The sequence below is a fragment of the Scyliorhinus canicula genome, chromosome 11, assembly GCF_902713615.1.
Source record: "Scyliorhinus canicula chromosome 11, sScyCan1.1, whole genome shotgun sequence".
NCBI lineage: Eukaryota > Metazoa > Chordata > Chondrichthyes > Carcharhiniformes > Scyliorhinidae > Scyliorhinus > Scyliorhinus canicula.
In genome coordinates, this window is record NC_052156.1 from 34218740 (window position 1) to 34231911 (window position 13172).

At 42.8% G+C, this 13172-nt stretch overlaps 1 protein-coding gene across 1 annotated transcript in view; it reads right to left on the reverse strand.

The window, feature by feature from the left end:
• Window positions 1-12864, reverse strand: part of phf2 (PHD finger protein 2) — a 190581-nt gene extending 177717 nt beyond the window's left edge. The window contains exon 1 of the mRNA XM_038812750.1: window positions 12364-12864. Within this exon, the coding sequence (XP_038668678.1) occupies window positions 12364-12461 (98 nt within the window). The 5' untranslated portion in view covers window positions 12462-12864. The remainder of the gene's footprint in view (window positions 1-12363) is intronic.
• Window positions 12865-13172: the final 308 nt, after the last annotated feature.

Sequence of the window (13172 nt, forward strand, 5' to 3'; positions counted from 1 at the left end):
ACAAAGCTGCAATGAACGGCCTCCCGATACAAAAGTGCACAAAGGATTGCGACGTGTGATTGACAATGCCTCCAGAAGTTTCCATTAAAATTAAGTACTACTGGTGATCTTGCCTGAAGATTGACTGACCATACTGTTTCAAGACATCTTCCGAGATACACCTGGGACACTTTGCAAATACTTTGCCAACTTTATCAATGTTTTCCCCGAAATTCCAGAAATGCAGTCCTGGCTGTGCTATACGGTCGGAATCCTACTTCCATGAGACAATCTCCTTGGTAAATCACAACCTCCTCATCCACTGCTTTGGGTAAATCTGGACAGAATTTCTGGTAAAATATTGATAGTGTTGGCTAAGTTTTCAAAGTATTTCAGAATGTTCCCTTGTGTCTCAAAGGCCCTCTTGAAACACAGCGTAGTCAGTCAGGCTCCAGCAATAAGCGATTACTAACAGCAGAATACTGCTTTAAGTAGAAACCAAAATCCTCAGCAACAACCTTTTAACTCCTGTTTATCTGGTCTCTGTTGAGAGATGTAATTAATTGCAGCATTACCCATCCAAATGCTGTGCAGTCTTTTTAATGTTCCCTACGAACAGGTAATTTCATTGTCAACCAGCATGCCTTGCCTTAACAATCGCTTAGGTGGCCATTCCAAGCACACACTTCAACACCTTTACCAGCTTAGCATCTTACACTAAATACAGGTGTGCTAAGTACAAGCTAAACTGGTGTTGCAGCTCAAGATCCCATCTTGAACACCTCAGATGCTCTTTAGCACTGAAAGAATTTAAGAGAAATGCCCCCATAGTTAATTCAATGTTAAATAATGCACAGAAAGTAAATTAAAGAATTGGAAAGAAAGATGTGGTTAATAGAGAGATGAAGACAAAGGAAGAGCTTTTTAAGATGCAAGCTAAAAGCTCCAAAAATAATTTTTAATGTCTGAATGGAATGGTACTCCATATTTATCAAAGCTAATTTTCAGTGCCAGTGAGGCTATTTAACAATGAATAAGACATTGCACACCTTCAAAAATTTGCTGATGTGAGAATGAACAATTTTTTTTTTTGACAACTTTAGTGGGTATCTACCATAAAAGTACAGCAATTTGACACCTTTTCACGCATTTGAACTTCCAGAAGGCGTTTGATAAGGTGCCGCACAGAAGGTTCATTCACACTGTTAGATCACAAGGGATTAGGGGTAATTTATTAGCTTGAATTGAAGACTGATAGATGGACAGAAGACAGAGTCGGGATAAATTAGTCTTTTTCTGGATGTAACTAGTTGGTTGCCACAGGGTTCGGTCCTTGGGCCCCAGCTATTCACAATCTATATAAAAAACTTGGATGCAGGGATACAAGGTTGTATAGCCAAATTTGCAGATGATACAAAAATAGGTGGGCCAGTAAGTTCCAATGAGGAAATAATAACCTTAACAAATGGATTTTGGATAGATTAGGAGAGTGGGTCAAAATGTGGCAAATGAGTTTACGTGGATAAGTGCGAGGTCATGCATTTTGGTCAGAAAAATGGGAAGGCAGCTTACTATCTAAATGGGGAGAGACTTCGGGGTGCTCCATTCAAAGGGATCCTGAGTCACGGAAAACTAGCATGCAGGTACAGCAGATAATAAAGAAAGCGAATGGAATGTTGGTATTTATAGCTAAAGGAATAGAGTATAAAAGGTAAGAAAGTGTTGTTGCAAACATACATGGGATTGGTGCGACCACACCTGGAATATTGTGCAGTTTTGGTCCCCTTATTTGTACTGACATTGGAGGCAGTTCCAAGGAGGCTTACTAGGTTGATTCCAGAGATGAGGGGTTTGTCATGTGAAGAAAGATTGAACAGTTCAGGCCTATACTCTCTAGAGTTCAGAAGAATGGAGGGAGATCAAATTGAGGTGTACAAAATGATAATAAATGTGGATAAAGTAGACTTGGAACAGATACTTCCTCTTGTGGGGCATTCTAGAACAAAAGGTCATAGGACAAGAGTGAGCAAATTTAAAACAGAGTTGGGGAGAAACTATTTCTCCCAAAGGGTTGTAAATCTGTGGAATTCGCTACCCCAGAGTACAGTGGATGCTGGGACAGTGATTACATTTTCGGAGGAGTTACAGATTTTTAAATTGGTAATGGGTTGAAGGGTTATGGAGAACGGGCAGGGTGGTGGAGTTAAGGCCAAGATGAGATCAGCCATGATTGAATCGGAGAGCAGACTCGATAGGCCAAATGGCCCAATTCTGCTCCTATATCTTTTGAACGGCAAGCCTCTTCACAAGATATCGGTTTATTACAGCTTCTGGAGGAGAAGGTCGACGTTGACAGCAGCTCCCGAGATTTTGTGTCCAACTGCACGCGGAGTTGCTGGAAGATGCTGTCTGATTTACACTTTAATAACAGTTTCACCATTATTCTTGCCACAAAATCTATGCCATAATATCTTTCTAATCCAGACATATGTGTTTATATGCTAGCACTGTACTAAAATAGCACCCAGAAAAGGAACTTTAATTTTTAACACATTGACAAATGTTGCATTCTACCATTAAACGGTTTGCATTTCAAATTATATTTCCATTATCACTAAAATTTAATATAACAGTGCAATGTCAATGTGCAAGAGGTATTCGGGCTGACTTCAAAATTTCATCTGAAGGTAAATTTAATTAGTTTATTTTTCAACAAATTTATTACAGATAATGAGCAGGTAATTCGGTTTGTGTAGTACTTAAAGAATTTTAGGAGGAAAATTCAACTGGAAGATATAAAATGAAAAGTACCAGCCAGACAGGAAACAAAGCTTTAATCTTAATAGAATTTCTTGAGTTGGGGAAAAGTTAGAAGTAGTATACTTCAGGGGTTGGTGCTGGGCCACACATTTGTTCTCAATGTATTGATGACATTAACTTGGGCATGAGGAAAATATCATAATATTATGACATGGCGAAGCAAATGGCTATAGAATAACAACAAGATAGGTTAGCAGAATGGGTCAGCTGGTATCTATGAAATTATGTTTGGAGAAATGTGAGGTATGGCATTTTGGGAAATATAGGAAAGAACGGAGCATGTTCTCAATTGAAAGACACCATGGAGAGGGATAGGTGCGTGCAACAGAGCAAGGTTTAAAATTGGGGGAAGGGTAAATACGATGCTGTCAGACAAGAATTGAAGTGCATAAGTTGGGAACATAGGCTGTCAGGAAAGGACACAATTGAAATGTGGAACTTGTTCAAGGAACAGATACTACGTGTCCTTGATTATGTATGTCCCTGTCAGGCAGGGAACAGATGGTCGAGTGAGGGAACCATGGTTGACAAGACAGGTTGAATGTCTTGCTAAGAGGAAGAAGGATACTTATGTAAGGCTGAGGAAACGAGGTTCAGACAGGGCACTGGAGGGATACAAGATAGCCAGGAGGGAACTGAAGAAAGGGATTAGGAGAGGACATGAAAAATCTTTGGCGGGTAGGATCAAGGAAAACCCCAAGGCCTTTTACACGTGAGAAATATGAAAATGAGTAGAGCGAGGGTAGGTCCGATCAAGAACAGTAGCGGGAGATTGGGTATTGCGTCTGAAGAGATAGGAGAGGTCTTGAACGAGTACTTTTCTTCAGTGTTTACAAATGAGAGGGGCCATATTGTTGGACAGGACAGTGTGAAACAGACTGGTAAACTCGAGGTGATACTTGTTAGGAAGGAAGATGTGTTGGGCATTTTGAAAAACTTGAGGATAGACAAGTCCCCCGGGCCAGACGGGATCTATCCAAGGATTCTATGGGAAGCAAGAGATGAAATTGCAGAGCCGTTGGCAATGATCTTTTCGTCCTCACTGTCAACAGGGGTGGTACCAGGGGATTGGAGAGTGGTGAATGTCGTGCCCCTGTTCAAAAAAGGGAATACGGATAACCCTGGGAATTACAGACCAGTTAGTCTTACTTCGGTGGTAGGCAAGGTAATGGAAAGGGTACTGAGGGATAGGATTTCTGAGCATCTGGAAAGACACTGATTGATTAGGGATAGTCAGCACAGATTTGTGAGGGGTAGGTCTTGCCTCACAAGTCTTATTGAATTCTTTGAGGAGGTGACCAAGCACATGGATGAAGGTAAAGCAGTGGATGTAGTGTACATGGATTTTAGTAAGGCATTTGATAAGGTTCCCCATGGTAGGCTTATGCAGAAAGTGAGGAGGCACGGGATAGTGGGAAATTTGGCCAGATGGATAACGAACTGGCTAACCGATAGAAGTCAGAGAGTGGTGGTGGTGGATGGCAAATATTCAGCCTGGAGCCCAGTTACCAGTGGCGTACCGCAGGGATCAGTTCTGGGTCCTCTGCTGTTTGTGATTTTCATTAATGATTTGGATGAGGGAGTTGAAGGGTGGGTCAGTAAATTTGCAGACAATACGAAGATTGGTGGAGTTGTGGATAGTGAGGAGGGTTGTTGTCAGCTGCAAAGAGACATAGATAGGATGCAGAGCTGGGCTGAGAAGTGGCAGATGGAATTTAACCCTGAAAAGTGTGAGGCTGCCCATTTTGGAAGAACAAATATGAATCCGGAATACAGGGTTAATGATAGGGTTCTTGGCAATGTGGAGGAGCAGAGAGATCTTGGGGTCTAAGTTCATAGATCTTTGAAAGTTGCTACTCAAGTGGATAGAGCTGTGAAGAAGGCCTATAGTGTGCTAGCGTTCATTAGCAGAGGGATTGAATTTAAGAGCCGTGAGGTGATGATGCAACTGTACAAAACCTTGGTACGGCCACATTTGGAGTACTGTGTGCAGTTCTGGTCACCTCATTTTAGGAAGGATGTGGAAGCTTTGGAAAAGGTGCAAAGGAGATTTACCAGGATGTTGCCTGGAATGGAGAGTAGGTCTTACGAGGAAAGGTTGAGGGTGCTAGGCCATTTCTCATTAGAATGGAGAAGGATGAGGGGAGAATTGATAGAGGTTTATAAGATGATCAGGGGAATAGATAGAGACTTTTTCCCCGGGTAGAACAAACCATTACATGGGGACATAAATTGAAGGTGAATGGTGGAAGATATAGGGGGGATGTCAGAGGTAGGTTCTTTACCCAGAGAGTAGTGGGGGCATGGAATGCACTGCCTGCGGAAGTAGTTGAGTTGGAAACATTAGGGACCTTCAAGCGGCTATTCGATAGGGATATGGATTACGGTAGAAAGATGGGGTGTAGATTAATTTGTTCTTAATCTAGAACAAAGATTCGGCACAACATCGTGGGCTGAAGGTCCTGTTCTGTGCTGTATCTTTCTATGTTTTTTTCTATGTTCTAAAGGAGTCTAAATACACAATTCATTAAAAATGCAAGTTAAGGTGGATAAAACATGTTTATAAACACCTTTACTGAGATTAAAATTGGGTGCACAAGAGCAAAGAGGTAGGGATAAATTTCTACAAGGCAGTAGTTAGGTCACAGTTAGACCCAACTACTGTATGGAGTATTGGCACCTATTTTGGAAAGGTATGAATGCCTTAAAGAATTTCGAGCATCTATTTGTCAGCATGATACCAAGGGTGGGAAGCTAGTTATAAGGAATTATTAAAATAATTTTCTCTGGAAAATTAAGTGGAGTTTTTTTTTAAATGTATGTTTATTGAGATTTTACATTTTATCAAATAAAGTTACAAAATAATACATCACCAGAAGCAAGGAAGGGGGGGGGGAACAGAAACGCCTCAACATGAGCACAGAATGCCATCACAACTGAACACAATCATTAGACAGAGCCAGATACTCATATCGCCCCGCCAGAGACCAAGAGAGAAACAGGATACGATCATGAACACACAACAAAATGACACACACCCGACCACGCCGCACAACCATCACATCAGGATAAGCTTCCCACTATAATTGGACGCTGCACCAACGTACATCCCCCTCAACTCTAGGAGCGCCAAAGGCACCAATGACCCATCGCAGCCTTCTCTTTCCGTATTCCAGACAGTCTAACCCATGTAGGTGGGGATTCATCATACCCACCCTTGCAAATACAAAATCCAAGGAAACCCCAGATCTAAAAAGGAGTTGGTCATCATCAGTGGCCAAAAGGCATCCCAAGCCCCTAAGGGCAACAGGATAACAACCACAGCATCAGGCCTGGCCAAGCCCAGCACACAAGAAGCTATACCCCCAGGGCCTCAAGCACACTTCAGAAACATGCATCCCCATCGAGCCTGAACCTTTCTTACCCCATCCAGGGGAACACGCCATAAGAGGATGATTATTCCAGCCCCGGCCAAGGAGAGGCTCCCACCCGAGAAGAACAACACCTGCCAGGGCACCCAACGATTCCCTCCCCCAGAGCACAAAAATAGAACCCCCCCCCCAAAACCCCTGGACCAGATCAGGACAAGAACCAACACAATGCTCACCCGGACAAAGAGAAAAAGGAGAAAAGTATCCCAAAAGAGGGGACACCCAGCCTATCTCAAAGAGATCACCTTTGCAGAAAGCATATACAGAGCAACTTCCCTCTTCAACACCCAACCACCGTAACAGCTCAGGGGAGGAACATGAAGAGAGACCCAAACAGAGAAAAGAAAAACTCAACCTCAGAGGATACAAATGCTGCTCAGGCCAAAGAAGAATAAAAACACAGATTCTTAATTCAAATTGATTGATTGATATTTATTGTCACATGTACCGAAGTACGGTAAAAAGTATTTTTCTGCGGTCAAGGGAACATGCACAGTACGTACATAGTTGACAAAAGAATAATCGACAGAGTACATTGACAGTGGTGCATCAACAAATAGTGATTGGTTTCAGTGCAGAACAAGGTCAAACAAGAGCACCATAGGGCGTCGTGAATAGTGTTCCTAAAGGGAACAGATCAGTCCAAGGGAGAGTCGTCGAGGAGTCTAGTACCTGTGGAGAAGAAGCTGTTCCTATGTGCGGATCTTCAGACTTTGTATCTTCTGCCTGTTAGACGGGTCTGGAAGAATCCAAAGCCTGGATGGGAGAAAGGGGTCTGGAAGAAGGCAAAGCCTGAATGGGAGGGGTCTCTGATAATGCTCTCTGCCTTTCTGAGGCAGCGGGTGTCTATTCAGAATCAATGGGAGGATGGCAAGCTTGTGTGATGCGTTGGGCTACGTTCACCACACTCTGTAGTTTCTTGCGATCTTGGGCCGAGCAGTTGCCATACCAAGCTGAAATACAGCCGGATAGGATAACATAATCCAAAAGGCAAACCAGAAACGGATTAGCTACAACTGGAGGGGGGGGGGTATCCTCAATCCCAATGAGGACTGAGCTAACCCTACCAACCCTATCCAGCCACCCTTCACCTCGCTCCAGCTCCACTCTTCCTCTTCACAAAATGAGACCGGAGTGACAAAAAACACCAATTACCCCAATCACAAGGCTTATAAGGCACAATAACCAAAAAGGAGTAAAACTGTTCACAAATTACACTTCCCATAACTGACAAACTGATTTTGCTAGAATAGGAAAATCAACGGCAGAGCCATCATGCTCAATTTCATACACTCCTACAGGAAAAACAACAATAAAAAGTCAACATGATCGACAGGAGTAACGTTCAGGATTATCGATGAACCACAGGGTAAATTGCAGGGTAAAGACATCTTCTATGTCACACGAAAAGTAAAAGGATAAGGCAGAATCAGTGAGTGTTCTTCAGGATCTCTCAAGGACTCCAACAATTGAAACACAAGACACCACTCCTTCGACCATGCCGTCTCTCCAATGCCCAGGTCGTTCACAGCCTAGTCCCCGGCCAAGGAGAATGACTCAACCCACTGGACCACCTTCAATCCCCACAATGAGCAGAGAATAGGACGATATTGGGCCAGTGGGCCTTACCACCCGTGGCCTCAAAGACAGAATCTGATGCACCCAGCCTCCAAATCAAGATTAAGAAAGTGTGGCAGCTAACTCTTAAAACTCTTGGGAACCCCGTCCATCGCCAGGACTGGGCACAGGGGGACACCCGCCCAGCCCCCATCTCCCAAGCCTGTCAGGATAAACGACACACCATGCAGCAGGCTTTTGACAACACAAACCATGGACAGTGCAAGAACCCTCTCATGCACCTCTACCACTCTTCTAAATGTACCCAGCACTCCCTCAAAGTGAACTCTAACGACCTGCACTGCAGAGCCGAAATTCTCAGACAAGATAATATCTTCAATGGCAGCCATCATCCAATGTACACAGCACCGCCAAGACAATAGCCGCTCAGCAGCAACTGCGCCACTACTAGCTGTGCCCCACCCCAGCCCACTCCGACCGCCTCGAATAAACAAGGATTTAGCATTCCATCTCTGCTCTTTCTCACAAAATAACCAATCAGGAACTTCCAAGGACACAGCAAAAGTCATGTTGCCAAAGAAATGATTGATTAAAGACAAACAGATCCAGAGCTCACATCACATGATCCCTCCCTTTAGAGGAGTAGATATTTTTGAATTATGAACGATTTTGATAGGATAAACAGAGAAACACTATTTCCTCTGAAGTCAATGTTGACGGGGCCATTAATTTAAAACTTCAGGGTAAAAAAAGGAATTTATTTACACAATTTGTTGAAAAATGAAATGCTTTGCACAGGGAGTAGTTGAGGCAGATATAAGTTCACCTTTACAGTCAAAATGAATAAATATCTAAAGCTGACAATAATAGAGGCCTACTGGAAGGGACCAGTCTAGTAGAATTAGTTTTGGATTTCTGTAGCAAAGATTTAGTCCAGACATGCGAATAGCCTCTTCCATAACAAAACTTCCACAGTTTCACAACAGTATCACCTATGTTACTGTAATGTTTTCATTGCTTTTGTTTGTTAGTCTGTTAACGATACATCTCAAAATCAAATGGACAGATATCAACAAAACTTTGCACATAAAAGTAGGATATGGCCCACGGAAGAACTGATAGTTTGGCAAAGATCCGGAGCCTGGAATTTTTTAGCGGATCCATTAACATTTGAAGATGGGGTGAATAGAATTTTTCTTCTAGAAGGCTGTGGCTTTTTTCAGCTAATGTGGTGTAATTTGTCACAGCTGGCAAAATGTGGGCAGAGTCTTCAAACCGAGTTGTTGGATGTGGATTGGCCTGAAGCCTCCCCAGTGAGATGAATACACTTAACAGAAAATATTTCTTCCTTTAGCTTTGAACGGCGGGATTTACTGACCAACCCACCGTATATTTTTTGGCGGCAGAGGCGGTCCACCAGCGGGATCCACCGACCCGCCGCTGTCAACAGGATTTCCCAGTGAATACAAAGCATCAACCAGGTAGGGAAAAGCATCAAGGAAGAGCTGCAGAATTATAATAACGTTGAGTTTACACAGTGGTATGTGCACTGAGTGCCATCTTCACTTGTTGGTATTTTACTATTTTCTTTTACATCACCCACAGCAATTTACCTATTTATATTTAATATACTTATGCATTATTAAAAGACTAATCTGAAAATGTTTTGGAATTCATTCCATTGCATTTTGTCCAAAGTCTATTGCACATATTAGGATGGTTGTAAACACCGAGCACATTTTTAAATTGCTCGAAATGGCACAACAATGGAGTGTTGGAGATACTATGACATGAGTACACTCGTCGTTAAGACCAGCACTTCCGAATTTCAATGTTGAGTATGAAGGGTGTTTTAGTAATCCTACAAGATGAAAAAGTGTAAAAGATAATAGCTTTTAGAGGAAGTGCTCATTGACAAGACATAATTTGCACTGAAATCAAAAAACACTTGGAGGTACTATTTGAGCTTTGGACACTATCAGTGAAATGGGCACACTTTTGAAAAGTCATTTTTATTTTCCCACGGATTCACTCAAATGAATTTACATACACCAGATGCAAAATCCAGCACTAATGCATTCGGGCAGCATTTTAAAATTAAATTTTTAGAAATGGTTTGGTTTATAAAATATTGCTTGATATGCTTAAGAGTGGTACTTACGTGCTGTTTGACACTTATGCTGAAAACGGGTTTAATCACAAAAAATACCACCTGTGAATAATCCAGTTTTAAATAACAGAAAATAACTTTTTTTAAAGTATAGAGAAAAATTTCTAGTTATATTAGAGGTCAGGTGGACTTATTTTTTTTCTTTTTTTTTTAAATAAATTTAGATTACCCAATTATTTTTTCCAATTAAGGGGCAATTTAGCGTGGCCAATCCACCTACTCTGCACATTTTTGGGTTGTGGGGGCGAAACCCACGCAGACACGGGGAGAACGTGCAAACTCCACACAGACAGTGACCCAGAGCCGGGATCGAACCTGGGACCTCAGCGCAGTGAGGCGGTTGTGCTAACCACTAGGCCACCGTGCTGCCCTCGGGTGGACTTATTTTAGTGAATTAAAAAAATGTATTCAACGCTTTCAAATTCTTGCACATAAAAGAACCAATTTTAATTTTGGGAGTGCTACATACAGGTTTATAACTCATTTAAGTCGATGCTGCTTAAAAGTAGTAGTTAGATTCAGCTGTCGTCAAGGATATTACAGAGTAAACCAGTTTAAGACTTGCTGACCTGCTCATATCAGTTAATTGTAAATATATATGCACCAAATGATAGAAGAAGAATAAAGCAGCTTGTGGTTGCACTTTGTGGCACATACTTGCCTTTGAATATTAGCGATCATATTTTGACTATCAAAACTCTGTGTTACTTTAACCTGGCCCCCAAAATGTCTATACACAGATTTTAAAATACTGTAATACATCTGGTGATATCTTTAACTGAACTTAAATGGATAACGAGCCAACAGTGACATAGTATGAAGAAAATGAACACTGGTTATTATTTCTAATCGTTATTCTCTAATCATTCTCCAGTGAGGAAGGCTTCCAGGCCTTTCCTGAAGCAGTTCATAACAGGCTGCTAGGTGTTGCAAGAGTGAGCCACAGGTCGAATAATCCTCTGGATGCCTTTCAGCCAGTGAAGCACTTATTGCCTGACAGTGAACTCATTGTGGGACTAGTGGAGGAGAACCACCCCAATTTTAGCCGACATATTCAGCGTCTGTGTCAGTGAGCTGACACATCTCCACGCTGCATCCAACAGCGTGTACCCAACAAAAATTACTCGAATGTATAGCCAAAGAATCGACACTTCTCCAAAAGCTGCAGTAACTTAATATGACAAGTAATAGGCCAAAGGATTTTTAATGGGGGTGGGAAGATTCGGTGGAAATAATATTTCAAAATGACCAAAAAATATTTAAATAGTGCGTGTAACCTCTATTTCACGCAATGTGACGAGCGCCCAAAACTTTTTTTAAAAACTTTCTTTGCTGGTGACCTGGGTTTCGGCAAGGTAGTTAAAGACGAACCATTTCAAACTCACACTATACAAACCGCCAGACCAAACTCAAATTAGATTTTTCTTTGTGCAGTGTAGCTGCAGACGGAATGAGATCCCTAGCGTTTCTCACACACACACACACAACAAAAACACTAAAGCTTTCGAAAGCGGGGGGGGGGAGGAGGGAGACATTTAATTTGAAATTTAACGACACTTTTAAAACCGAAATCCGTTTTGTTTTTCAAAAAAAAAAAGACACAAGGGCTTGCAAACTTGAGCAATCAAGAAACGTCGGCCTTCTGACACTTTTATTAAAGAAACAAAAAGAAATCGCACGTGGAAATACTATAAATAAAACGCCAAGTAAGATGTCAATATTTACGTCCGCCACATTAGGCCCCGCTTATTTTTTTTTAATCGATTTAAAACAAAAGCGGGAATCGTCCCCGGGGGCAGAGCTGGGGAGATAAATCGTTTAAAAAAAAACGGTGCTCCAAAATATCATCGAAGGCCCGGGGGGTCTTTTTCACTTGTAAAACACATAACAAACATTTCACATCGGCCAACGGGGGGGGGGGGGGGGAGGGAGAAGAGATATCCCACCAGAATATTTAAAACAAATATTTCGGGGGATTTTAAGGACCACTGATCACAAACAAAACACGGGAAACACCTTAAACGACATGAGTACAATAACGTTAGCAACGGCCACCAACAGCCCCCCCCAACAACAACAACAACAAAAATGTACAAATATATATATCCTGCAAACAACTGGCGAGAGAATAGGGGAGCCGCTCAGAAAGGCGAATATTTACACAATGACAAATAGCTTGTGTCACCCGGAGAGAGAGGGGGGAAACTGTCTGGAGCGCCGCCTTCTTCCTCAGGCCTCGCTTCTTGTAAAACTGTCGCCACAGTCAATGGGCTGCGTCCACCCCCCCTCCCGCCAACACACAAGCCCGGCAACTGAAAACGCAACCGCACCGGGAGGGAGAGCAACAATAACAACAGCAAAAAGAGAAGAAAAGCTGCCTTTTACCTGCCGTGAAACCAGTCCTTGCACGCATCGCATTCAATCATAAATCGAGTTACGTCGTAAGGTAACCGACAGATGCAGTAGACTGGTACAGTCGCCATGTTAGCTGGCGCCAGAGCGAAGCCGCCTTCTTCCCGCACACCACAATCCTTGCAAACGTTTCCCCTCCCGTGTCTCTGCGATGTTGGGTGCACGTTTATAGTTTGAGGATTTTTTTTCTCCTGCCTCCCCAACCGGCTCTCTCCTTCCTTCCTCCAACACACTCACTCACTCTCACACACACACACCCCTCCTCCTGAAGTTGCTCACATCGTCTCTAAGCTGCGGCTCCGGGCACAATGCGCTCTCCCTCTGCCGCTGCCTGACAGTTGTATACTGTACGGAGCAGACTGTATCCTTTCATTGCTAAATTACGTCAGGCACACTCGCCGGCTCACCGAGCTTCAATGCTATTTGTAGCCAGCGGCGTCCACACTGAGCAGCCCAGCGAGCCTCGGCTGTAATGGAGCAAACAGCCTGCCTGCCTGGGCAGCTCCCCGTCCAACTTTAAAGGGAGAGAAATGGGGACAGCGTCCCCTGAAAAGTTATCCATGAACGTGTAACTGTATCCGCGCTAACACCCTGACCCTCTCCGGAAAAGCTGTTCCTTACTGCATGTTACTTGGGGATATTGTCAAGTGCATGGGGATGGGGGGTGGTTAATTTTAAAATTGAAAGTTAGTTATGTTCAAAATAACATTGAACGTTGCCACGTTATTCCCTGTGTGGGCAAATACATTTTAAAGACGAATTCTATATCCACACTTTGGAAC